This window comes from Staurois parvus, unplaced genomic scaffold (genome assembly GCF_062004578.1).
Source record: "Staurois parvus isolate SC_StPar_1 unplaced genomic scaffold, SC_StPar_1.0 ptg001481l, whole genome shotgun sequence".
NCBI lineage: Eukaryota > Metazoa > Chordata > Amphibia > Anura > Ranidae > Staurois > Staurois parvus.
Genome location: NW_028319277.1, coordinates 59037 through 86142, shown reverse-complemented (window position 1 = coordinate 86142; position 27106 = coordinate 59037). Strand labels below are relative to the sequence as shown.

The 27106-nt window shown below is 47.8% G+C and overlaps 1 protein-coding gene across 1 annotated transcript in view; it reads left to right on the top strand.

Moving 5' to 3' along the window:
* Positions 1–26882, top strand: part of LOC149435689 (transient receptor potential cation channel subfamily M member 2-like) — a gene marked incomplete at its 3' end in the record, with an annotated part of 114130 nt that extends 87248 nt beyond the window's left edge. The window contains exons 11-15 of the mRNA XM_089662479.1: positions 10155–10355; positions 23841–23943; positions 24347–24468; positions 24884–25204; positions 26757–26882. Coding sequence (XP_089518605.1) covers positions 10155–10355; positions 23841–23943; positions 24347–24468; positions 24884–25204; positions 26757–26882 — 873 coding nt within the window. The remainder of the gene's footprint in view (positions 1–10154; positions 10356–23840; positions 23944–24346; positions 24469–24883; positions 25205–26756) is intronic.
* Between the last annotated feature and the right edge of the window lie 224 nt (positions 26883–27106).

Below are 27106 nucleotides of genomic sequence, written 5' to 3'. Positions count from 1 at the left end.
ATAGCTTCCAGCATTCTCTTCACCTACTCCCGCTCACTGATCACGTAGCCTCCAGCATCCTCTCCTCCTGCTCCCGCTCACTGATCACATAGCCTCCAGCATCCTCTCCTCCTGCTCCCACTCACTGATCACATAGCCTCCAGAATCCTCTCCTCCTGCTCCCGCTCACTGATCACATAGCCTCCAGAATCCTCTCCTCCTGCTCCCGCTCACTGATCACATAGCCTCCAGAATCCTCTCCTCCTGCTCCCGCTCACTGATCACATAGCCTCCAGCATTCTCTTCACCTACTCCCGCTCACTGATCACGTAGCCTCCAGCATCCTCTCCTCCTGCTCCCGCTCACTGATCACATAGCCTCCAGCATCCTCTCCTCCTGCTCCCACTCACTGATCACATAGCCTCCAGAATCCTCTCCTCCTGCTCCCGCTCACTGATCACATAGCCTCCAGAATCCTCTCCTCCTGCTCCCGCTCACTGATCACATAGCCTCCAGCATCCTCTCCTCCTGCTCCCGCTCACTGATCACATAGCCTCCAGCATCCATTCCTCCTGCTCCCGCTCACTGATCACATAGCCTCCAGCATCCTCTCCTCCTGCTCCCGCTCACTGATCACATAGCCTCCAGCATCCTCTCCTCCTGCTCCCACTCACTGATCACATAGCCTCCAGAATCCTCTCCTCCTGCTCCCGCTCACTGATCACATAGCCTCCAGAATCCTCTCCTCCTGCTCCCGCTCACTGATCACATAGCCTCCAGCATCCTCTCCTCCTGCTCCCGCTCACTGATCACATAGCCTCCAGCATCCATTCCTCCTGCTCCCGCTCACTGATCACATAGCCTCCAGCATCCTCTCCTCCTGCTCCCGCTCACTGATCACATAGCCTCCAGCATCCTCTCCATCTGCTCCCGCTCACTGATCACATAGCCTCCAGCATCCTCTCCTCATGCTCCCGCTCAGTGATCACATAGCCTCCAGCATCCTATCCTCATGCTCCCGCTCACTGATGACATAGCCTCCAGCATCCTCTCCTCCCTCTCACTGATCACATATCCTCCAGCATCCTCTCCATCTGCTCCCGCTCACTGATCACATATCCTACAGCATCCTCTTCTCCTTCTCCCGCTCACTGATCACACAACCCTCAGCATCCTCTCCACCTGCTCCCGCTCACTGATCACATAGCCTCCAGCATCCTCTCCTCCTGCACCCGCTCACTGATCACATAGCCTCCAGCATCCTCTCCTCCTGCTCCCGCTCTCTGATCACATAGCCTCCAGCATTCTCTTCACCTACTCCCGCTCACTGATCACGTAGCCTCCAGCATCCTCTCCTCCTGCTCCCGCTCAATGATCACATAGCCTCCAGCATCCTCTCCTCCTGCTCCCACTCACTGATCACATAGCCTCCAGAATCCTCTCCTCCTGCTCCCGCTCACTGATCACATAGCTTCCAGCATTCTCTTCACCTACTCCCGCTCACTGATCACGTAGCCTCCAGCATCCTCTCCTCCTGCTCCCGCTCACTGATCACATAGCCTCCAGCATCCTCTCCTCCTGCTCCCACTCACTGATCACATAGCCTCCAGCATCCTCTCCTCCTGCTCCCACTCACTGATCACATAGCCTCCAGAATCCTCTCCTCCTGCTCCCGCTCACTGATCACATAGCCTCCAGAATCCTCTCCTCCTGCTCCCGCTCACTGATCACATAGCCTCCAGAATCCTCTCCTCCTGCTCCCGCTCACTGATCACATAGCCTCCAGCATTCTCTTCACCTACTCCCGCTCACTGATCACGTAGCCTCCAGCATCCTCTCCTCCTGCTCCCGCTCACTGATCACATAGCCTCCAGCATCCTCTCCTCCTGCTCCCACTCACTGATCACATAGCCTCCAGAATCCTCTCCTCCTGCTCCCGCTCACTGATCACATAGCCTCCAGAATCCTCTCCTCCTGCTCCCGCTCACTGATCACATAGCCTCCAGCATCCTCTCCTCCTGCTCCCGCTCACTGATCACATAGCCTCCAGCATCCATTCCTCCTGCTCCCGCTCACTGATCACATAGCCTCCAGCATCCTCTCCTCCTGCTCCCGCTCACTGATCACATAGCCTCCAGCATCCTCTCCTCCTGCTCCCACTCACTGATCACATAGCCTCCAGAATCCTCTCCTCCTGCTCCCGCTCACTGATCACATAGCCTCCAGAATCCTCTCCTCCTGCTCCCGCTCACTGATCACATAGCCTCCAGCATCCTCTCCTCCTGCTCCCGCTCACTGATCACATAGCCTCCAGCATCCATTCCTCCTGCTCCCGCTCACTGATCACATAGCCTCCAGCATCCTCTCCTCCTGCTTCCGCTCACTGATCACATATCCTCAAGCATCCTCTCCTCCTGCTCCCGCTCACTGATCACATAGCCTCCAGCATCCTCTCCACCTGCTCCCCCTCACTGATCACATAGCCTCCAGCATCCTCTCCACCTGCTCCCGCTCACTGATCACATATCCTCCAGCATCCTCTCCTCCTGCTCCCGCTCACTGATCACATATCCTCCAGCATCCTCTTCTCCTGCTCCCGCTCACTGATCACATAGCCTCCAGCATCCTCTCCTCCTGCTCCCGCTCACTGATCACATATCCTCCAGCATCCTCTCCACCTGCTCCCGCTCACTGATCACATAGCCTCCAGCATCCTCTCCTCATGCTCCCGCTGACTGATCACATAGCCTCCAGCATCCTCTTCTCCTTCTCCCCCTCACTGATCACATATCCTCCAGCATCCTCTTCTCCTGCTCCCGCTCACTGATCACACAACCCTCATCATCCTCTCCACCTGCTCCCGCTCACTGATCACATATCCTCCAGCATCCTCTCCTCCTGCTCCCGCTCACTGATCACATAGCCTCCAGCATCCTCTCCTCCTGCTCCCGCTCACTGATCACATATCCTCCAGCATCCTCTCCTCCTGCTCCCGCTCACTGATCAAATAGCCTCCAGCATCCTCTCCTCCTGCTCCCACTCACTGATAACATAACCCCCAGCATCCTCTCCTCCTGCTCCCGCTCACTGATCAAATAGCCTCCAGCATCCTCTCCTCCTGCTCCCGCTCACTGATCACATATCCTCCAGCATCCTCTCCACCTGCTCCCGCTCACTGATCACATAGCCTCCAGCATCCTCTCCTCCTGCTCCCGCTCACTGATCACACAACCCTCAGCATCCTCTCCACCTGCTCCCGCTCACTGATCACATAGCCTCCAGCATCCTCTCCTCCTGCTCCCGCTCACTGATCACACAACCCTCAGCATCCTCTCCTCCTGCTCCCGCTCACTGATCACATAGCCTCCAGCATCCTCTCCTCCTTCTCCCGCTCACTGATCACATATCCTCCAGCATCCTCTCCTCCTGCTCCCGCTCACTGATCAAATAGCCTCCAGCATCCTCTCCTCCTGCTCCCACTCACTGATCAAATAGCCTCCAGAATCCCCTCCTGCTGCTCCCGCTCACTGATCACATAGCCTCCAGCATCCTCTCCTCCTGCTCCCGCTCACTGATCACATAGCCTCTAGTATCCTCTCCTCCTGCTCCCGCTCACTGATCACATAGCCTCGAGCATCCTCTCCTCCTGCTCCTGCTCACTGATCACATATCCTCCAGCATCCTCTCCACCTGCTCCCCCTCACTGATCATATAGCCTCCAGCATCCTCTCCTCCTGCTCCCGCTCAGTGATCACATAGCCTCCAGCATCCTCTCCTCCTGCTCCCGCTCACTGATCACATATCCTCCAGCATCCTCTCCTCCTGCTCCCGCTCACTGATCACATAGCCTCCAGCATCCTCTTCACCTGCTCCCGCTCACTGATCACATAGCCTCCAGCATCCTCTCCACCTGCTCCCCCTCACTGATCACATATCCTCCAGCATCCTCTCCTCCTGCTCCCGCTCACTGATCACATAGCCTCCAGCATCCATTCCTCCAGCTCCCGCTCACTGATCACACAACCCTCAGCATCCTCTCCACCTGCTCCCGCTCACTGATCACATAGCCTCCAGCATCCTCTCCTCCTGCTCCCGCTCACTGATCACACAACCCTCAGCATCCTCTCCACCTGCTCCCGCTCACTGATCACATATCCTCCAGCATCCTCTCCTCCTGCTCCGGCTCACTGATCACATAGCCTCCAGCATCCTCTCCTCCTGCTCCCGCTCACTGATCACATATCCTCCAGCATCCTCTCCTCCTGCTCCCGCTCACTGATCAAATAGCCTCCAGCATCCTCTCCTCCTGCTCCCACTCACTGAAAACATAGCCCCCAGCATCCTCTCCTCCTGCTCCCGCTCACTGATCAAATAGCCTCCAGAATCCCCTCCTGCTGCTCCCGCTCACTGATCACATAGCCTCGAGCATCCTCTCCTCCTGCTCCTGCTCACTGATCACATATCCTCCAGCATCCTCTCCACCTGCTCCCCCTCACTGATCATATAGCCTCCAGCATCCTCTCCTCCTGCTCCCGCTCACTGATCACATAGCCTCCAGCATCCTCTCCTCCTGCTCCCGCTCACTGATCACATATCCTCCAGCATCCTCTCCTCCTGCTCCCGCTCACTGATCACATAGCCTCCAGCATCCTCTCCTCCCGCTCATTGATCACATAGCCTCCAGCATCCTCTCCTCCTGCTCCCGCTCACTGATCACATATCCTCCAGCATCCTCTCCTCCTGCTCCCGCTCACTGATCACATAGCCTCCAGCATCCTCTTCACCTGCTCCCGCTCACTGATCACATAGCCTCCAGCATCCTCTCCACCTGCTCCCCCTCACTGATCACATATCCTCCAGCATCCTCTCCACCTGCTCCCCCTCACTGATCACATAGCCTCCAGCATCCTCTCCTCCTGCTCCCGCTCACTGATCACATATCCTCCAGCATCCTCTCCTCCTGCACCCGCTTACTGATCACATAGCCTCCAGCATCCTCTCCACCTGCTCCCCCTCACTGATCACATATCCTCCAGCATCCTCTCCACCTGCTCCCCCTCACTTATCACATAGCCTCCAGCATCCTCTCCTCCTGCTCCCGCTCACTGATCACATATCCTCCAGCATCCTCTTCACCTGCTCCCCCTCACTGATCACATAGCCTCCAGCATCCTCTCCTCCTGCTCCCGCTCACTGATCACATAGCCTCCAGCATCCTCTTCACCTGCTCCCGCTCACTGATCACATAGCCTCCAGCATTCTCTTCACCTTCTCCCGCTCACTGATCACTTAGCCTCCAGCATCCTCTTCACCTGGTCCCGCTCACTGATCACATAGCCTCCAGCATCCTCTCCTCCTGCTCCCGCTCACTGATCACATAGCCTCCAGAATCCTCTCCTCCTGCTCCCGCTCACTGATCACATAGCCTCCAGCATCCTCTCCTCCTGCTCCCGCTCACTGATCACATAGCCTCCAGCATCCTCTCCTCCTGCTCCCGCTCACTGATCACATAGCCTCCAGCATCCTCTCCTCCTGCTCCCGCTCACTGATCACATATCCTCCAGCATCCTCTCCTCCTGCTCCCGCTCACTGATCACATAGCCTCCAGCATCCTCTCCACCTGCTCCCGCTCACTGATCACATAGCCTCCAGCATCCTCTCCACCTGCTCCCGCTCACTGATCACATATCCTCCAGCATCCTCTCCTCCTGCTCCCGCTCACTGATCACATAGCCTCCAGCATCCTCTCCTCCTGCTCCCGCTCACTGATCACATAGCCTCCAGCATCCTCTCCTCCTGCTCCCGCTCACTGATCACATATCCTCCAGCATCCTCTCCTCCTGCTCCCGCTCACTGATCACATAGCCTCCAGCATCCTCTCCTCCTGCTCCCGCTCACTGATCTCATAGCCTCCAGCATCCTCTCCTCCTGCTCCCGCTCACTGATCACATAGCCTCCATCATCCTCTCCTCCTACTCCCGCTCACTGATCACATAGCCTCCAGCATCCTCTCCTCCTGCTCCCGCTCACTGATCACATAGCCTCCAGCATCCTCTCCTCCTGCTCCCCCTCACTGATCACATATCCTCCAGCATCCTCTCCTTCTGCTCCCGCTCACTGATCACATATCCTCCAGCATCCTCTCCTCCTGCTCCCCCTCACTGATCACATATCCTCCAGCATGCTCTCCTCCTGCTTCCGCTCTCGCTCACTGATCACATATCCTCCAGCATCCTCTCCTCCTGCTCCCGCTCACTGATCACATAGCCTCCAGCATCCTCTCCACCTGCTCCCCCTCACTGATCACATATCCTCCAGCATCCTCTCCTTCTGCTCCCGCTCACTGATCACATATCCTCCAGCATCCTCTCCTCCTGCTCCCCCTCACTGATCACATATCCTCCAGCATCCTCTCCTCCTGCTCCCGCTCACTGATCACATATCCTCCAGCATCCTCTCCTCCTGCTCCCGCTCACTGATCACATAGCCTCCAGCATCCTCTCCACCTGCTCCCCCTCACTGATCACATGTCCTCCAGCATCCTCTCCTCCTGCTCCCGCTCACTGATCACATATCCTCCAGCATCCTCTCCTCCTGCTCCCGCTCACTGATCGCATAGCCTCCAGCATCCTCTCCTCCTGCTCCCGCTCACTGATCGCATATCCTCCAGCATCCTCTCCTCCTGCTCCCCCTCACTGATCACATATCCTCCAGCATACTCTCCTCCTGCTCCCCCTCACTGATCACATATCCTCCAGCATCCTCTCCTCCTGCTCCCGCTCACTGATCACATATCCTCCAGCCTCCTCTCCTCCTGCTCCCGCTCACTGATCACATATCCTCCAGCATCCTCTCCTCCTGCTCCCGCTCACTGATCACATAGCCTCCAGCATCCTGTCCTCCTGCTCCCGCTCACTGATCACATAGCCTCCAGCATCCTCTCCTCATGCTCCTGCTCACTGATCACATAGCCTCCAGCATCCTCTCCTCCTGCTCCCGCTCACTGATCACATAGCCTCCAGCATCCTCTCCATCTGCTCCCGCTCACTGATCACATAGCCTCCAGCATCCTCTCCTCATGCTCCCGCTCACTGATCACATAGCCTCCAGCATCCTCTCCTCATGCTCCCGCTCACTGATCACATAGCCTCCAGCATCCTCTCCTCCCGCTCACTGATCACATATCCTCCAGCTTCCTCTCCATCTGCTCCCGCTCACTGATCACATAGCCTCCAGCATCCTCTCCTCCTGCTCCCCCTCACTGATCACATATCCTCCAGCATCCTCTTCTCCTTCTCCCGCTCACTGATCACACAACCCTCAGCATCCTCTCCACCTGCTCCCGCTCACTGATCACATAGCCTCCAGCATCCTCTCCTCCTGCACCCGCTCACTGATCACATAGCCTCCAGCATCCTCTCCTCCTGCTCCCGCTCTCTGATCACATAGCCTCCAGCATCCTCTCCTCCTGCTCCCGCTCACTGATCACATAGCCTCCAGCATTCTCTTCTTCTACTCCCGCTCACTGATCACGTAGCCTCCAGCATCCTCTCCTCCTGCTCCCGCTCACTGATCACATATCCTCCAGCATCCTCTCCTCCCACTCACTGATCACATAGCCTCTAGCATCCTCTCCTCCTGCTCCCGCTCACTGATCACATAGCCTCGAGCATCCTCTCCTCCTGCTCCTGCTCACTGATCACATAGCCTCCAGCATCCTCTCCACCTGCTCCCCCTCACTGATCATATAGCCTCCAGCATCCTCTCCTCCTGCTCCCGCTCACTGATCACATAGCCTCCAGCATCCTCTCCTCCTTCTCCCGCTCACTGATCACATAGCCTCCAGCATCCTCTCCTCCTGCTCCCGCTCACTGATCACATATCCTCCAGCATCCTCTCCTACTTCTCCCGCTCACTGATCACATAGCCTCCAGCATCCTCTCCTCCTGCTCCCGCTCACTGATCACATAGCCTCCAGCATCCTCTCCTCCTGCTCCCGCTCACTGATCAAATAGCCTCCAGCATCCTCTCCTCCCGCTCACTGATCACATATCCTCCAGCATCCTCTCCTCCCGCTCACTGATCACATATCCTCCAGCATCCTCTCCTCCTGCTCCCGCTCCCGCTCACTGATCACATTGGCTCCAGCATCCTCTTCACCTGCTCCCGCTCACTGATCAAATAGCCTCCAGCATCCTCTCCTCCTGCTCCCGCTCACTGATCACATATCCTCCAGCATCCTCTCCTCCCACTCACTGATCACATAGACTCCAGCATCCTCTCCTCCTGCTCCCGCTCACTGATCACATATCCTCCAGCATCCTCTCCTCCTGCTCCCGCTCACTGATCACATAGCCTCCAGCATCCTCTCCACCTGCTCCCCTCACTGATCACATATCCTCCAGCATCCTCTCCTCCTGCACCCGCTCACTGATCACATAGCCTCCAGCATCCTCTCCTCCTGCTCCCGCTCACTGATCACATAACCTCCATCATCCTCTCCTCCTGCTCCCCCTCACTGATCACATAGCCTCCAGCATCCTCTCCTCCTGCTCCCGCTCACTGATCACATAGCCTCCAGCATCCTCTCCACCTGCTCCCCTCACTGATCACATATCCTCCAGCATCCTCTCCTCCTGCACCCGCTCACTGATCACATAGCCTCCAGCATCCTCTCCTCCTGCTCCCGCTCACTGATCACATAACCTCCATCATCCTCTCCTCCTGCTCCCCCTCACTGATCACATAGCCTCCAGCATCCTCTCCTCCTGCTCCCGCTCACTGATCACATATCCTCCAGCATCCTCTCCTCCTGCTCCCGCTCACTGATCACATAGCCTCCAGCATCCTCTCCTCCTTCTCCCGCTCACTGATCACATAGCCTCCAGCATCCTCTCCTCCTGCTCCCGCTCACTGATCACATATCCTCCAGCATCCTCTCCTCCTGCTCCCGCTCACTGATCACATAGCCTCTAGCATCCTCTCCTCCTGCTCCCGCTCACTGATCACATAGCCTCCAGCATCCTCTCCTACTGCTCCCGCTCACTGATCACATAGCCTCCAGCATCCTCTCCTCCCGCTCACTGATCACATATCCTCCAGCATCCTCTCCTCCCGCTCACTGATCACATATCCTCCAGCATCCTCTCCTCCTGCTCCCGCTCCCGCTCACTGATCACATAGGCTCCAGCATCCTCTTCACCTGCTCCCGCTCACTGATCAAATAGCCTCCAGCATCCTCTCCTCCTGCTCCCGCTCACTGATCACATATCCTCCAGCATCCTCTCCTCCCACTCACTGATCACATAGACTCCAGCATCCTCTCCTCCTGCTCCCGCTCACTGATCACATATCCTCCAGCATCCTCTCCTCCTGCTCCCGCTCACTGATCACATAGCCTCCAGCATCCTCTTCACCTGCTCCCGCTCACTGATCACATAGCCTCCAGCATCCTCTCCACCTGCTCCCCTCACTGATCACATATCCTCCAGCATCCTCTCCACCTGCTCCCCCTCACTGATCACATAGCCTCCAGCATCCTCTCCTCCTGCTCCCGCTCACTGATCACATATCCTCCAGCATCCTCTCCTCCTGCACCCGCTCACTGATCACATAGCCTCCAGCATCATCTCCTCCTGCTCCCGCTCACTGATCACATATCCTCCAGCATCCTCTCCTCCATCTCCCGCTCACTGATCACATAGCCTCCAGCATCCTCTTCACCTGCTCCCGCTCACTGATCACATATCCTCCAGCATTTTCTCCTCCTGCTCCTTCTCACTGATCACATAGCCTCCAGCATCCTCTCCTCCTGCTCCCGCTCACTGATCACATAGCCTCCAGCATCCTCTCCTCCTGCTCCCACTCACTGATCACATAGCCTCCAGCATCCTCTCCTCCTGCTCCCACTCACTGATCACATAGCCTCCAGCATCCTCTCCTCCTACTCCCGCTCACTGATCACATAGCCTCCAGCATCCGCTCCTCTTGCTCCCGCTCACTGATCACATAGCCTCCAGCATCCGCTCCTCTTGCTCCTGCTCTGATGACTTGGCCCCCAGCATCCTCTCCTCTTTCTATTAGAGACAGCCATTTACCATGAGTGTGCCAAAACCTATTTCCACTGTAGAGTGTATGTAACCTTCTCTCCAGTGTTCTAACCGTCCCTCTTACAGACCATCTACAATTCAATATGTAACAACACCCCTTGTGTCATCGTGGAGGGTTCTGGGCGAGTTGCTGACATCATAGCACAGGTAGCGAATCTTAGTTCCTCCAGGATTACTGTCAGCCTCATTAAGGAGAAACTGAAAATTTTTTTCTCGGAGTCGTATGACAATTTCACAGAAGATCAAATCATCATGTGGACCAAAAAAGTGAGTGATTAGTCACACAACTGAACATAAATAATCCAGCGGCGCTGTGACCAACTAATGAGTGAAACACATTCTCTAGTGATAAAAAATGAAATAAAATAAAACAATCATGTGATATAAATCAATCAACTAATGTAAAAATAAAGTCCATCATAACATGTAGATGTCTCTTTCAGTGTTGGAATCTTATTCCCAAACCAAAATCACCACATGCTCATGAAACCACCTTCCCTTTTGGGTATGTACTCACCAGACCCACATGCCTTCCACTCTCATGATCGGCATGTATTGCTTGTAAAATCTCCAATTGTGGTATCACCATGTAAACTTCACAAATAAATAAATAAATGTATTGGTGTGCTACTAAGTGCTAACACAATAAATAATAAACCCCAGACGCCAAGTTATACTTTTTCCCCCAAAAGTCCAAAACACATAGTCCAACTCTTAGTCAGCGTCTCCGTGTCAAGAAAACACAATAGTGCTGATGTCTTCTATTAGATAGATATAAAATAATACAGCAAACTTGATTTAAATGAATAAACACATCAATAATATCAATACAACCCAAAGTCCAAATAAAGTCCAAAATAAAGTCCAAAAAACACTTGCAGGTGATTTCACAATAATTCAGATCCTAGGGCAACTTTGATGATGAATTCCAGAAAATCTTCATATACCTCAAAGATAAAATCTAAACATAGTGTATTATCCTAGGTCTTTATAATAGTGCCACACGTGTCACATGCAAAAACTGAAGTGCCACAGCAATCGTGAAATGTTCAAACTCCAACAATTTAATGAATAAACCCACTGTACACAATATAGTAAAAGTGCATAATTACCCTAAGATAGATAAAACCAGCATAGGATCCATAGTAAGGATGGGATTGCCTCCAAACAGTATATAAATCATCTTCTCCAGACACCTCCCATAGACCTCATAAACAGACCAGGGGTCAGTGTGTGTATTTAATAACACACAGATTTTATTGTAGCAACTTGTGGTAAAACAATCAAGACAACATCACTCCTCAGTGGTAGCTTCAAACTAATGGCCATACAACTCTGAAGGAGATCCAGGTGGTAGATGGAAGTCCCTAGGGTATGCACAGCCTCGTGTTCCAGAACCCAAGATGGCCACCACGGCACTTCCGGAAACGTCAATACGTCACTACATCACGTGCCGCGGACGCGTTTCGTCACATCTGGACTTTTTCAACAGGGATCACCTACCACCTGGCTCTCCTTCAGAGTTGTATGGCCATTAGTTTGAAGCTACCGCTGAGGAGTGATGTTGTCTTGATTGTTTCACCATATGGAAGCTGATCTCATCGTTTTTTAATGTAAGTTGCTACAATAAAATCTGTGTGTTATTAAATACAAACACTGACCCCTGGTCTGTTTATGAGGTCTATGGGAGGTGTCTGGAGAAGATGATTTATATACTGTTTGGAGGCAATTCCATCCTTACTATGGATCCTATGCTGGTTTTATCTATCTTAGGGTAATTATGCACTTTTACTATATTGTGTACAGTGGGTCTATTCATTAAATTGTTGGAGTTTGAACATTTCACGATTGCTGTGACACTTCAGTTTTTGCATGTGACACGCGTGGCACTATTATAAAGACCTAGGATAATACACTATGTTTAGATTTTATCTTTAAGGTATATGAAGATTTTCTGGAGTTCATCATCAAAGTTGCCCTAGGATCTGAATTATTGTGAAATCACCTGCAAGTGTGTTTTTTGGACTTTATTTGGACTTTGGGTTGTATTGATATTATTGATGTGTTTATTCATTTAAATCAAGTTTGCTGTATTATTTTATATCTATTTTTATGTACTTCAGGGGAAGGATTGCTAAGTGACTTGATTGGGTTTTTGGTTTGGGGTTTGGTGGGTGTGTGCTCTCTTTTTGTCATATCTTCTATTAGATAATTCTTCTTTCTTTCACAAGTGATAAACTCCTATTCCTCCACTTAATACCGTCAAAGAAATGTAAATGGAATATAGTGCATTATCCAAAACGCATGATATCCAACACAAAAAAACGCACTTACAAAATTAGTGCCAATAAGTGAAAAATCACTCCACTCCACCTTGTGTCCACTTCTAAACTTCTGTCATCCTTAGTCTTACCCTCTTAAAAATTTAGAAAAGCGACCACAAAATCCTCCTTCCTTCATGGTTGAGCTCCTAAATCCATCCACGTTCGTATGAAAAATGTACCTCCGAAGGAATTACATATAGTGTCATATCTTCAAAACAGTATATGTGCTCCCCTCACATCAAACAATGTTTTCCCAGTGCTGGTGAACACACTGACCGCCACCTCATATCTCATGTACCTTATCAAATGATAAAGTCCGTTTGCATAAAATGGGGGGCTCCTCTCACTCCACAATGTATCCGATTCATAACATCATAACATGTAACAAAGTATACCCAAAATATTGTAGTAGGCAGTAATAGGGATATCTCTCTTTTTTTTTTTAAAAGAGACTTTATTGGGTTTTATTGTGCATACAAAATAACCAACGATGAGATATGTCAGCAATCATAGCGTGGCAACATGCCAAATCAGGTGAATAAATTCCAAGATAACAATTTTACTCAAAGACTCGTTACAGAAGCCCTGAACAAATCAGAGAAGAAATTAGAAAAGTTTAGGAAGAAAAGAGTTTCTATGAGAAAAGTATAGAACATGTAATGTAGCAGGATACAAGGGCTTAAAGTGTAAATATACTAGGTGTAGAGAGTCACGTATACATAATGTAATCAAACATAAGAGCAACAAGAATAAGCGATGCGAGCAATGTTGACCATTTGTCGTAACGACCAACAGGGAGGTCATTGTGCAAAAGAGTAGGAAATAATGAGGAAATGTAAAAGATAGGGTAGAAATAGACCAGTTAGAAAGTAAGACAACAGAGCTGAAAAGGCCAGCATAAAGAGAGTATGCCATCAGAGAAGGGAAGAAGGAGAAATAGAGAACAAGCAGTCACGTGCCTGAATTCTGAGGCCAGAGGACCATGGGAACCTGCCAAGATATAGAGATTTAAGCAGAAAAATAATAGACTGACCGAGTAGCCATATAGTAAGATGTAATGAGGAGCAGCGCATCAGTATGTATAAAGGTGAGCTAGCAGGAGACCACTTCACATAGGTCAGAAAGGAGGATAAGAGAGTGAATGATAGGCCAGTGCGCCAAAATGAGAGGAGGACACAGCATAAACAGAAAAGGAGATTTCTGAGAGAAACACAGCATTCATAAAATAAGAATCAGTTGTCCCCTTAGACAATAACAACACCATGCATCAGGAGTACCCTAGAAGCTAGCTAAAAATCTATGAGCGGGGTGCTGGGGCTCCACAGTAGGGAGAACTTTTGAAACATATTGACCCCACTTGCGGTTGAACTTTTCCACTCCTGTTGTAGAAGGAGCTATATGCATGCCGAGCCGATCCAATCGAAGTAGAAAGTTAAGTTCCATTTTGACGTCCAAGATGGTAGGTGGAGAGGTGGAGATCCATTTTTTCAAAATAGCCCTTCTCGCCGCCATCAAGCAAATGGATAGCCATGGTTTGGCTGCTCTGAACAAAGCAAGATGGCGGTGTGGGGCAGCAGACACTGAAACTTCCTAGTTGCCAAAAAGAAGAAGCAGCGGGTCTCTAGGTAACTGAAGAGTAGTGATGAAGAGCACAAAATTCAAAAGTTGAGTCCAGAATGTACAGATCAATGGGCAATTCCAGAATCTGTGGTGAAGTGACGGTTTATATGATCCACAGAGCGGACATGTAGAGATCCTTGAGTCTGCTCGGGAGTACAAGCAAGGCATATAGGCATGGTGCATAATTTTAAATTGCTGCTCCCTCCAAAATTTGTTCGTATTGAACGCACAGGTAGTATTAAAACCTGTGAGCATTTGCTCCGCAGTAAAAGCATTGTCAAAGTCTTGTATCCATGTTTTAATGGAAGAATAAGATTCCATCGGTTTAGCATAGTGCATAGACAAATGACCATATATATTGGATATGTTGTATTTTTGATTCCTTACAAGGACTTCTATCATAGTCGAGCAAAATTGAGTGGACTTATTTTGTACTATAGATTTCACATAATTCCTAACTTGCAAAATATACAAAAAATAGTGGGAAGGAAGATCAAATGAGCTAAGAATTTGTTGCAACGGAAGGGGGGATCCTGATGCTGCGTCATACAGTTGACTTACAAGTCTAAGGCCCTGGTTATACCACTTGTCATAGGCTGCATGATGTTGAGAGACAGAAAAGGAAGGATTGTAGTGAATAGGGAGAAAACTGGACAGCCAGGGAGAAACTCCTAATCTTCGTCTGACCTCTCTCCATGTAAATAGTGTATCCCATATGAGTGGGTTGTGTTTAAGTTGTGGAGGGAGTGAAGTGGAATTAGAATGTAAAACAGCCGACAGGTCAAACGGACTCACCATAGCAGATTCGAGTTGGTAATTGGAAAACATGGACGAATGGGAGATCCAATCTATACATACCGGTAAGATACAGGATAAGTTATAGAGCCTGATGTTGGGAAGGCCCAGACCACCCTCGCATCTAGGGAGAAACAACTTGTATATAGCTATACGCGGTCGGCGCCCCCTCCATAAGAAACTAGAAATCGCTTTGTTCAAACTGACAATATCCGTACGCTTGAGCAGGAGAGGGATAGTTTGGAGAGGATATAAAGTTTCGGAAAACTCGTCATCTTGAAGAGGTGGGCTCTACCCATAAGTGATAACTAGAGATGAGCGAATCGAACCAGGCGAACCGGAATTCGATACGAATTTCAGGAAAAATTTGATTCGCGGCGAATCTGAATATTTGCCTACTTCGGGTGCGCGAATCGGATTTTTCCCGATCAGCCGGCAAAAGTGTCCCTGCAGAGAGCTCTGCTATTTCTGACATTTCTCTGACAGTTCCTTCACATGTACAGCGGTTGAAACATTGTATCTATTAGTTTCCATTTAGGATACAGATGTTTTTATTCGGAAACAGATGTTTCAACCGCTGTACATGTGAAGGAGCTGTCAGAGAACTGTCAGAAATAGAGGAACTCTGCAGATACACTTTTTGCCGGTTTGGAATTCTTATTTTCATCCTACTTCTTCTTCTTCATCCTCATCCTCATCCTCAGAAGAAGAAGAAGAGGATGAGGATGAAGAAGAAGAAGAAGAAGTAGGATGAAAATAGGAATAGTTCCAAGCCGGCAAAAAGTGTATCTGCAGAGCTCCTCTAAGTGTATCTGCAGAATAGAGGAGCTCTGCAGATACACTTTTTGCCGGCTTGGAATTATTCTTATTTTCATCCTACTTCTTCTTCTTCTTCCTCTTCATCCTCATCCTCTTCTTCTTCTTCTGAGGATGAGGATGAAGAAGAAGAAGAAGAAGAAGTAGGATGAAAATAAGAATAATTCCAAGCCGGCAAAAAGTGTATCTGCAGAGCTCCTCTATTCTGCAGATACACTTAGAGGAGCTCTGCAGTTACACTTTTTGCCGGCTTGGAATTATTCTTATTTTCATCCTACTTCTTCTTCTTCTTCTTCATCCTCATCCTCATCCTCAGAAGAAGAAGAAGAGGATGAGGATGAGGATGAAGAAGAAGAAGAAGAAGAAGAAGTAGGATGAAAATAAGAATAATTCCAAGCCGGCAAAAAGTGTATCTGCAGAGCTCCTCTATTCTGTAGATACACTTAGAGGAGCTCTGCAGATACACTTTTTGCCGGCTTGGAATTAATCTTATTTTCATCCTACTTCTTCTTCTTCTTCTTCATCCTCATCCTCAGAAGAAGAGGATGAGGATGATGAAGAAGAAGAAGAAGAAGAAGTAGGAGGATGAAAATAAGAATAATTCCAAGCCGGCAAAAAGTGTATCTGCAGAGCTCCTCTAAGTGTATCTGCAGAATGTCATTTATGGAAACAAATAGATACAATGTTTCAACCGCTGTATGGAGTGAATGTCACAGAACTGTCAGAAATAGACAGAAACTGTCACAGAACTGTCCTTCTTCTCATCCTTCTCCTTCTTCTCATCCTTCTTCTCATCCTTCTCCTTCTTCTCATCCTTCTCCTTCTTCTCATCCTTCTCCTTCTCCTTCTTCTCATCCTTCTCCTTCTTCTCATCCTTCTTCTCATCCTTCTCCTTCTTCTCATCCTTCTTCTCATCCTTCTCCTTCTCATCTTTCTTCTCATCCTTCTTCTCATCCTTCTCCTTCTTCTCATCCTTCTCCTTCTTCTCATCCTTCTCCTTCTCCTTCTTCTCATCCTTCTCCTTCTTCTCATCCTTCTCCTTCTCCTTCTTCTCATCCTTCTCCTTCTCCTTCTTCTCATCCTTCTCCTTCTTCTCATCCTTCTTCTCATCCTTCTCCTTCTTCTCATCCTTCTTCTCATCCTTCTCCTTCTTCTCATCCTTCTCCTTCTTCTCATCCTGCTTCTCATCCTTCTTCTCATCCTTCTCCTTCTTCTCATCCTTCTCCTTCTTCTCATCCTTCTCCTTCTCCTTCTTCTCATCCTTCTCCTTCTTCTCATCCTTCTCCTTCTCCTTCTTCTCATCCTTCTTCTTCTCATCCTTCTCCTTCTCCATCTTCTCATCCTTCTCCTTCTTCTCATCCTTCTCCTTCTCCTTCTTCTCATCCTTCTCCTTCTCCTTCTCCTTCTTCTCATCCTTCTCCTTCTTCTCATCCTTCTCCTTCTTCTCATCCTTCTCCTTCTTCTCATCCTTCTCCTTCTCCTTCTTCTCATCCTTCTCCTTCTCCTTCCTCATCTCCAAGGGCATTTAAATTAAAGGTACAGTGTTCTGCACTACTTTAAAGGCTCTCTGAAGCCTAGAAACCCTTTTTATAAGTTAACTTCATAGCGAATAAATTCACATCGAATCGAATTTCTTCCTGAAATTCGCCGAATCAGCCGAATCGAATTTTTGAATAATTCGCTCATCTCTAGTGATAACGGCAATTCTTTCCACATCTCTAATTCCCCTAATATTTTTTGTATTACTGGCGAGAAGTTAAGAGAATAAAGGGACAAAGCTAATTTCCCAATTTTAATACCTAGATAGGTGATATGGTTTGTATTAATTTTAAAAAGTGAGTTGCCGGCCCACTCAGGGAGTCAAGCGTGATACAGGGGCAAAACCTCACTTTTCGCAAAGTTAATACGGAGACCCGAGCAATTCCGAAAATCTGCGAAAACGGATTGAATGTACGGTAAATCTAAAGACGGGTTGGAGGTGAATATCAGTATGTCGTCCGCAAATAAAGCTAGGCGAAGGTCTTGTTGGGCAATTTAAATGCCATGAAGTTGTGACTGAAACAACAAGAAGCGGGCTAAGGGTTCTAAGACTAGATTGAAAAGCAGGGGGGACAAAGGACAGCCTTGTCTTGTGCCCTTATGTAGCGGAATGGAGTTGGATATTTTCCCCGCCGCTACTACCTGGGCTGTCGGGGCGGAGTACATAGCCTGAATTAAACGCGTGAATGGACCGGAAAAGCCAAATTTAGCGAGGACTGAGTGGAGCCATTCAAAATTTACATTGTAAAAAGCTTTTTTCAGCGTCGAGGGAAATAATCGCTAGGTCCTGGAATAGGTTATTTTTAGCCTGATGTAAAACTGTAAGCACCTTGCGAATGTTTGACGTGGCCGAGCGCCCCTTTATAAAGCCTGCTTGAGAAGGATGAATAAGGGAGGGTAAGATAATAGCCAATCGATTAGCTACAATTTTAGAAAGAATCTTTGCATCTAGATTAAGGAGAGAAATCGGTCGATAAGAACCAGGCTCCGAAGGGTCTTTGCCTTTTTTGGCTATTAATTTAATGTGGGCTTGGGAAGCTGATGGAAGATACACCCCACTCTCCTGAATAGATTGATAAACCCGCTGTAGAGTAGGAGAGAGGGTTTTATCCATAAGTTTATAAAATTCAGAAGTGTACCCATCTGGACCTGGGGCTTTGCCATTGGCTAGAGAAGTAATAGCCTGACAAATATCCGCTTGAGATATCGGGGCATTTAGAGATTGCAGTGCTATTGGATCTATTTGTGGTAGATGTACGCTGTCGAGAAAGGAGTGTGCCCGTGCCTGGTCTATAGGGTCCGACCCATATAAATTTGCGTAAAAGCTTTCCAGAATAGATATAATCTCTTCCGGAGATTGTTTAAGTAACCCCTGAGAATCTTTTAGAGAGGTGAATTGCGTGGGGGTAAAAGGCTTCCTACACAAACGCGCCAAAAGTTTGCCTGGTTTGTTACCAAACCTGTGATACTGTAAATCAAGGTATGAGTGATGTAGTGTTTCCTGAGCAGCCGCCCATGTGTCGAACTGGTTTTTAGCATCCGCCCAAGCTTTCCTATTGTCCTGCGAATTGAGTTCCGTCATCTTTCGCTGAGTCAGTCTAAGAAGGTTACTAGCCTCGGTGAAATTATGCAAAATTTTTTTTTTTATATGCAGATGTAAAGGCAATAATTTTGCCACGTAGTCTCGCCTTTCCCGTATCCCAATATAAATTTGTATTGGTGACATGAGCCGCATTATTAATTTGGAAGTCTGCCCAGGTGTGTTGTAACTGTCGGGAAAGCTCCTGATTGTTCGCCAAAAACGAGGGGAAGCGCCATATCCTAGGGTGTGGTGTAGGATCTAGAAGATTTATAGTAATAGAAATTGGGGCGTGATCCGATATGGCTATATCGTGTATGGTAGATGACACCACATGTTGCAGTGTAATGGGGTTGCCAAAAATATAATCGATTCGAGATAAGGAATGGTGAATGGGAGAGTAAAAAGTGTAATCTCTACCGTCCGGATGGGTCAAACGCCATATATCAGTAAGTTGCATTGCTTCTACGAAACTACCAAGTAAAGTGGGCATTGGACGGGGAGGTTGGGTGGAGCGAGAATCTTGGTCAACACTCTGCGATATATCCTCCTGCTCCTGCATAACAGAATTAAAGTCACCTCCCATGACAAGCGGCTTATGAATATAGGGTGCCAGCCGTGAAGACAGGCCCTGAAACACCTGCCTTGTCGGGGAGTTGGGTGCATATATGTTGGCAACAGCCAATTCCTGAGAGCCTAATTTGACATGTATAGCTACGAAGCGGCCCTCGGTGTCCGCCTCCATAGAGACCAATTCAGGATTAAGTCGCTTGTGGATAAGAATAAGTACCCCTGCTTTATTATTAATGGAGGAGGAGCCGAAGGCGTGAGACGCCCAGAGTTTTCACATACGGACAAAGTCAGGTTGTGTGAGATGTGTCTCTTGGAGTAGAGCTATATCCGCGCGTAAGCGCCGCAGATGTCTTAATACTGCCATGCGTTTGTGAGGGGACCTGAGGCCTTTAACATTCCAGGAAAAAATACGTGTCATTCTAGCTGAAGTGAAGTGTGTGATAAAAAGATAAGGGACTTACCAATTAGAAGTGTATCAACAATTAGCGCTGCTTCATTAGGCAGATGGGAGTGGTGTAAATCTGGTCTCAGTAGACGACGGAGATCTCCAAAGAGGTAAAGGTGAAAGTGGAGGGAAAAAAGAGGAGAGAGAGTAAAGGCAGTAGCAAGGGCCCTAGTAAGGCCCAACAAAGATTCAAAACATATAATATACAATAACAGTATAAAGGACTTCACGTCATTCCGCATGCTGTAACCACCAACGTCAGCGTGACTGGGAGTGGTAATAATAGAAGCTAGCCCCAGGGACCTAGTTACAATTGTTGAGATACGTGAGGGCGTCCCTCAAACGTCCCCCCGACAGCGACTCCAGCACCCCACCCCCCGCAGCCCCGCTGATGTAAGGAGCAAGGCATGTGCGGGAAAGAGGAAGTTAAATTCAGGCATATTTGTAAATAAAACATGACATCGAAATAAATGGCAGAGCAAGGGCCCTGTGCCAAACAGATAATACTTAAACAATTAGAGCTGAACAACCGAAAAGGCTCAAACTTTAAAATGTAGGAGCATTTCAGTAAATTAAAAGGTACCACTCAAGGAAATAATGAAAAATAGAAAAGCTCTTTCGTCTGAGCCCATCGGATCGAAGAAAAAGCTTGAAGCTTTTATGCTGAGACCAATGGCCTCATAGGTCTTCAAGGCAGACGAGCTTTAGAGGAAGATGAAATAATGCGTTGACGTTTAGGTGGGTCTTTACGAGGACTGCGTTGATCTCTGGGACCACAATTTCTGCCCGCAGGCTGCGTCGCCGGATCCCCTTCGGCTAGGTGATCTCGGAGATATTGGTGGGCTTCTTCAGGATGAACAAAAGACTTGGAGACCCCAGATGGTGCAGTGAATCGTAAAGTGGCCGGATATGCCAATGTGAACTTTATTCCTTTCTGATAAAGACTAGCACATACTTGTTGAAATGCTTTCCGTTTGCACAACACTTCCTGCGAGTAATCCGCAAATAGCAGCAATTTGTGACCCTCAATCTGCAAAGACCGTGAGTTGCGAAAAGAAGTGAGGATCGCTACGCGGTCAGCATAATTTAGATAGCGGACAATCACTGAACGTGGCGTTCGGCGCTCGGTAGACGGAGGCCCCAGGCGATGAGCTCTCTCGACCTGGCAGGAGGAAGAAAGGCCTAGCGCCGCCGGGATCCGTGCAGAGCATAGGTCAAGGAGAGATCCGGTATTAAAAGATTCTGGAAGACCCACAATGCGTAAGTTATCGATTTTCCAGATCTTCGATTTTATCCAAAATACTTTGCTGTATACTATTAGATTGTGATGTAACCGCTTGCATGGAATGGACTTCATCTTCTAAATCAGATAAGCGCTGTTCAGCCTCAGATAATCGTTTAGAATGATCGCTTAGATCTTTTCTCAGCTGTTCAATGCCCAATGTGACTGCTCTATCTACAGCCTGGGTGATATTAGGGAGCAAGATAGCCGACACTGCCTGTGATATCTTGTTATACTGCTCATTTAGGCAGTCAGTGCCACAGGGGAATGAAAAGGCAGTGAGGAGATGGGAGGGAGACTCTAACAGGCCTGCTCCCAGAGTGTGATCCCGCTCCTTGCCTGTGTCCATGCCGTGACAGGCATCGTCGGCCATCTTGGCTGCAGGAGGGGGAGAGCCGCATCCCTCCGCTCTGGCCACCGACTCGTGACCGGACTGCGCCGGCAAAAGGTACCGCTCCATGCCAGGGCCACTGCCAGAGGGTGGGGGACACCCGAGGACTGAAAGGCGGGGTCCCCGAGGCTATCAGCGGGCTTTATAAAGCCGGGATCCCGGGAGCCGCGGGACCCGCGTATCACAGCATCCGGCGCCGGAACCGGAAGTTTCGGGATATCTCTCTTTAATGATAAATTGTTCTTACAAGCAAGCAAGGTGTCTCAGCATAAATTCCAATGGTAAACATTTTCCAAAATTGCCGCTCCGTAACTTCCGGTTTACGTCTGATGTCACGTCCTGACGCACTTTGTCACTTCCAACTTCTTTTGAGGCTGTGCATGTCGGAATTGCGCCCACTTAAATACCCCTGTATCCTATCTTCAAACTGCGACCCTCAAGGGGTCACAAAGTGTAAATGCAAGGAGATAATCACTGATTGCTGTGGATGCCATGGAGAGGAGCTTTCGTGTGTTTCATCACTGAGATCCATCTGGCTGAGGATTATCTACTTGCATTAAGCTTTGTGACCCCTTGAGGGGATATCATGCATTTTGGATAATGCACTATATGTGATTTATATTTCTTTGAGGGTATTAAGTGGAGGAAGAGGAGTTTATCACTTGTGAAAGAAAGAAAGAAAGAGGACATTTCTAATAGAAGACATCAGCACTATTGGGTTTTCTTGACAAGGAGACGCTGACTAAGAGTTGGACTATATGTTAACTTTATAGACTTCATAAATCTCCTTACTCTACACGAGATATCATGGTCATGTATATTTCATTTTATTTTATTATATTTTATCACTGGAGAATGTGTTTCACGCATTAGTTGGCCACAGCACCACTGGATTATTTATGTTCACCTAAGTATAGTTATTTCATTTAAGATGGCAGCAGTGGTCATTATTTGTTTATTATCACTTTAATGAGATTATTTAGACATTTTATTTGAGTACGCATTCAGCGCAAGGGTTTTTGGTTGTGTTTGATGGTCACTCAATACCTAGATATCTCCAGTTTTTTACATCTTCTATATATACTGTCTAACACCTTTTACAAAGGTCAGCCATGTGCAATACCATGGTCACCTCTAGTCTAGTGTTTACTTCAAAATAAATATTAAGCTACATTTCCTAGGGACGAGATTATAGGAAAATGGTTTAAGAAGGAGGATGTCCAGTTGAGAGATATAATGGTGGGTGGGGGGGGGGGGGGTTGAGATCACTTAAGGATTTGGAAAAGGAAAAAGGAGACATTTTCACTAATATAGATGAGTGGAGGTATCACCAATTAAAACACTTTGTTGGGAATCTTCCGAAACCTTTGAGATCTAGAAAGGATTGGAATTTGTTTGAGAGGTTGTTGGAGTCACGGGGAGATGGGAAACACGGCACTGCTAAAATATATAAGATTCCCACTGAATTAGACACAAAGCCAATGTATATAGCAAAATGGGAAAGAGATTTGGGGGTTGTGATAGAAGAGGATAAACAGAAGAAAATATATAGATTAATTCACGAGAATATAAGTATGCGGGAGGTGGAAATAAATTACAAGTGTTTGATAAGATGGCACATTACACCGATTGTTGAACATAAGATGAGTGGGGAGAACTCACCGGGGTGTTGGTGGAGATGTGGAGAAATAGACACGTCATATCACATATGGTGGGAGTGTCCAAAAATTCAAGTATTTTGGAAGACAATAGTTCATTTAATTGGGATGATTACTGAGATGAATATGGGATTGGATCCAGAGATTTGTCTATTACATAGCACAGCGTTATCAGTAAACAAATACAAGGAATGGGGTATATGCTACTATCTAAGCGCAGCAAAAGGTTTGATACCCAAGTTTTGGCGTAAGACAGAGGTGCCGAAGGAAGAGGATTGGGTAGATAGAGTGAACCAGATTTGTAGGATGGAGAAAGTGTATCATATGCAGGAAGACAAGATGGGGTTATACTATGTGAAATGGAAAAAATGGGAAAAATTTGTACTGAAGGCGAAATATATGAAGCTTTAGGGTGTGATATGTGAAAGTGCCTCTTACTTTTGTAGGGCAGACGTGGAGAAATGCAGGGTGGGTAGTATGGGGGGGGGGAATAGTTATAGAAAGGGATATAAATAATGGTTTTGTATGTCTTATGAGAAAATGATGGAATATGTATTTTATCTGGAAACGTAGTAAATATTTAAATTTTTTAAAAAAAGCTACATTTCCTACAGGTTCTAGTTTTATGCCTTTAGTAGTTCTCAGTGACTAAAAGAGTGACAGTCTTTGGCTAAAACATATGCTTAATCCCACTGCAGATATTCATAGGTGTCTCCGAATTTCTCCATAGATTCAAGATATTGTCCGCATGGAGTCTCTGCTCACCATCCTCCGGGAGGAGAAGGTTGGAGATCAAGGGATGGATGTGGCAATCCTGCAAGCTTTGCTGAAAGGTCAGAGATTGATACCAGCAGACAAAACATTTCTCTGAGGCTTGGTTACAGAGAAAATTTCCTCTTTACATTAGATATTTTGCGGGCACCGGACTTGCACATTAAAGTGTATCTTTTCCCAGTTTTTTTTTCATTTTAGTTATTTATTTATTTCAGGTACTTATATAGCGCCATCAATTTTACGCAAAGTACCCCTAGGGGGACAACCAACTGGCTGGAAACCTTTGCCAGGGAGGTCATGAGATACTGATTCATTCCCTACCCAACCAGTGTTACTAGTTAAGGTATAGAGAAGCTGGAAAATAAACAAAGTGACACAGAAATATTATGATAGTCTGATAAATAAAGTCTTCATAGAAGTAAGAAAACAACATAATAATGACCACTGATATCTGTCTTTCAGCCTCTCACAAAGCTCATCCCAATAGCCAGGAGAACTGGGACCATCAGCTGAAGCTTGCCGTGTCCTGGAACCGGCCAGAGATTGCTGAGACTCAGATCTTCACTGAAGGCTGGACCTGGAAGGTCGTTTATTCTTTGTTGTCACTTAATCCCTGTTCATTGCCCTCTTTCCCTCATTTTGAATATGATGACATATTATGTTGTGGTTTGTCAGATCTGCATTATATTCTGATATGAGAGGTGTGAACCTATATTTTAACTTGGTTAAGTTGTACATTTAGTATGCTGCAACAGAATCTGTGAAGCAGGGGCAGACTGACCGAGGGCCCAGAGTCAGTAAGGGGTCCCATGAGATGCCCCTAGAACCTTTAATAGGCTTTTTTGGGTGTGGTTTGAATGTGGGTGAGGACACAGGGGCCCCATGATCCCCTATTGCCTGGGGGCCCCATGAGTTGTCAGTACGCCCCTGCTGTGAAGTATTGCTGTCTTATTTGCTGATGTTCATTTTTCAATTTAAAGCTTCTTGCTTGTCTTCTAGCCATCTGATCTGTATCCCAGCTTGACACAGTCACTTATTGAAGACAAACCGTCATTTGTGCGCCTGTTCCTGGAGCGTGGAGTCAGTCTGGCGGAGTACCTCACCAGGGACACTCTCACCTCCTTGTACAATAATACAGAACCATCCAGTTTGATTCACAGCAAACTTGAGAGACAAGTCACACCAAAGAATCCAAAGGAAGTATCTAAAATAGAACTTCATCATGTCTCCCATGTCCTACAGGATCTTCTGGGAGACCTATTAGAACCCTTGTACCCAAAAGCCAATCATAAACAGAACCTGGAAGAAGTCAAAATCGAGGTGAGCAATGTGGCATTTCCCACATGGAAGAAAAATATATTTGAAATATATGTTAACCGTCTCCCGCCCACCATATAAGGAAATGATGGGCGCAAGGTGGTTCTTTAATTCTGGGAGGACATCATATGATGTCCTCCCATTCTAAACGCGCATGCGCGGCTCCAGGGGCGCACAGCATGGCGATTGGTTGTGCTCTGTGTCCCTCAGACACAACGGATCACCAATCAATGGAAAGAGCCGAAGATGTCGCCTCGGTCATGTGATCAGCTGTGTCCAATCACAGCTGATCGCATGTAAATAGGGAAATGCCAGTTATCGGCATTTCTCTGCTCATGAGCTGTCACTCTGACAGCTCGAGAGAAGAGGAGAGCCGGTAATCGGCTTTACGAAGAGGGGACATGTACACTGATCATCAGAGCACTGATGATCGGTGTGCACTGATGATCAGTGTAACCCCAGCAGTGCCACCTGTCAGTGTCCATCAATGCCAGCTGTCAGTGCTCATCATTGCCACTTGCCAGTGCCTACCAGTGCACATCAGTGCCACATATCAGTGCACATCTGAGCTGCCTTTCAGTGTCACCCATCAGTGCCAGTCAGAGCCACCTATCAATGCCAGTCAGTGCCACCTATCAGGAATGGCAGATATGGAACAGTTAGTAAGGTGGATGAGTCTGGCAGCAGCATTCATGATAGACTAAAGAGGGGATAGCCTGCGATGAGGTCGGCCAATGTGGAGGGAGTTACAATAGTCAAGGTGAGATATAACAAGGGAGTGAATGAGTTGCTTAGTGGTTTCAGAGGTTAGGAACGGGCGTATCTTGGAGATGTTGTGGAGGTGAAGTCTACAAGATTTGGACAGTGATTGGATTTGGGACTGAAAGGACAGATGGGAGTCTAGGATTACACCTAGTACCCTGGCGTGGGGGAAGGGACTGATGATTCTGTTATTGATCTTGATGGAGAAGTCGGAGGAGGGGGCACGGGCTGGGGGGAATACTAAGAGCCCAGTTTTGGAAGGATTGCGCTTGAGGAAGTGGAGTGACATCCATGCCAATATGTCACTTAGTAGGTTAGTAATGTGAGAGGAGACTGAAGGGGTGAGGTGAGGGGTAGAAAGATAGATTTGTGTGTCATCAGCATAGAGATGGTACTTAAAGCCATGAAAACTCTCCATTTCTTGTATCCATTTGTTGTATTCCTCTCAAACTTGTCTAACTTTTGTTTCTCTGTAGCTTTAAGTTCTGAAACAGGCCATCCGTCATGAAGGTGGTACAAACATCCAACTGGCAGAGTTAGAATCTTTAATTTGTGTATTATCTTTTGCCATTTTCTCTGTTTGATCTCCTCCTAATATTCTTACCCACTACTTCTTAAGATTGTTTGGAGTTGATTGGATGAAAGTAAATAGAACAGGAAGGTGACATGATATTGACCACTTTTGTTGAGTGCTAGAAGTAACTTAGGACAATCTTTACTCTTGATGACCTGCAATGGTGTAAAAAAGGAAAAGAGCAACGATATGAATCTGATATGAATTTTGTATCCTCAGGTGACTACGAAAGTAGAAACTATGAAACCCAAAAATGAGCAGCAGTTGGACGACCCTGTGAGGGATCTTCTCATCTGGTGCATTGTGCAGAACCGAGAAAAGATGGCAGACATCTTCTGGAATCTGGTAGAGAAATGCTGTTCCCTCTTAACCAATCTTTGCCCTCTTTTCCCGAATTGCTGTTGTTTTGTACCTATCTTCAGTGATCAGAAAAGTACAAAGAGTCTAAAAGTTGAACTATGATTACTAAGGGCTTGGACACTCAAGAAAAACATAAATGTCTGTCGACAAAATGATTTTGTTGTGTCCCTAACAGGGGCGGACTTATCATTTGGAAGCTCGGGCACTGT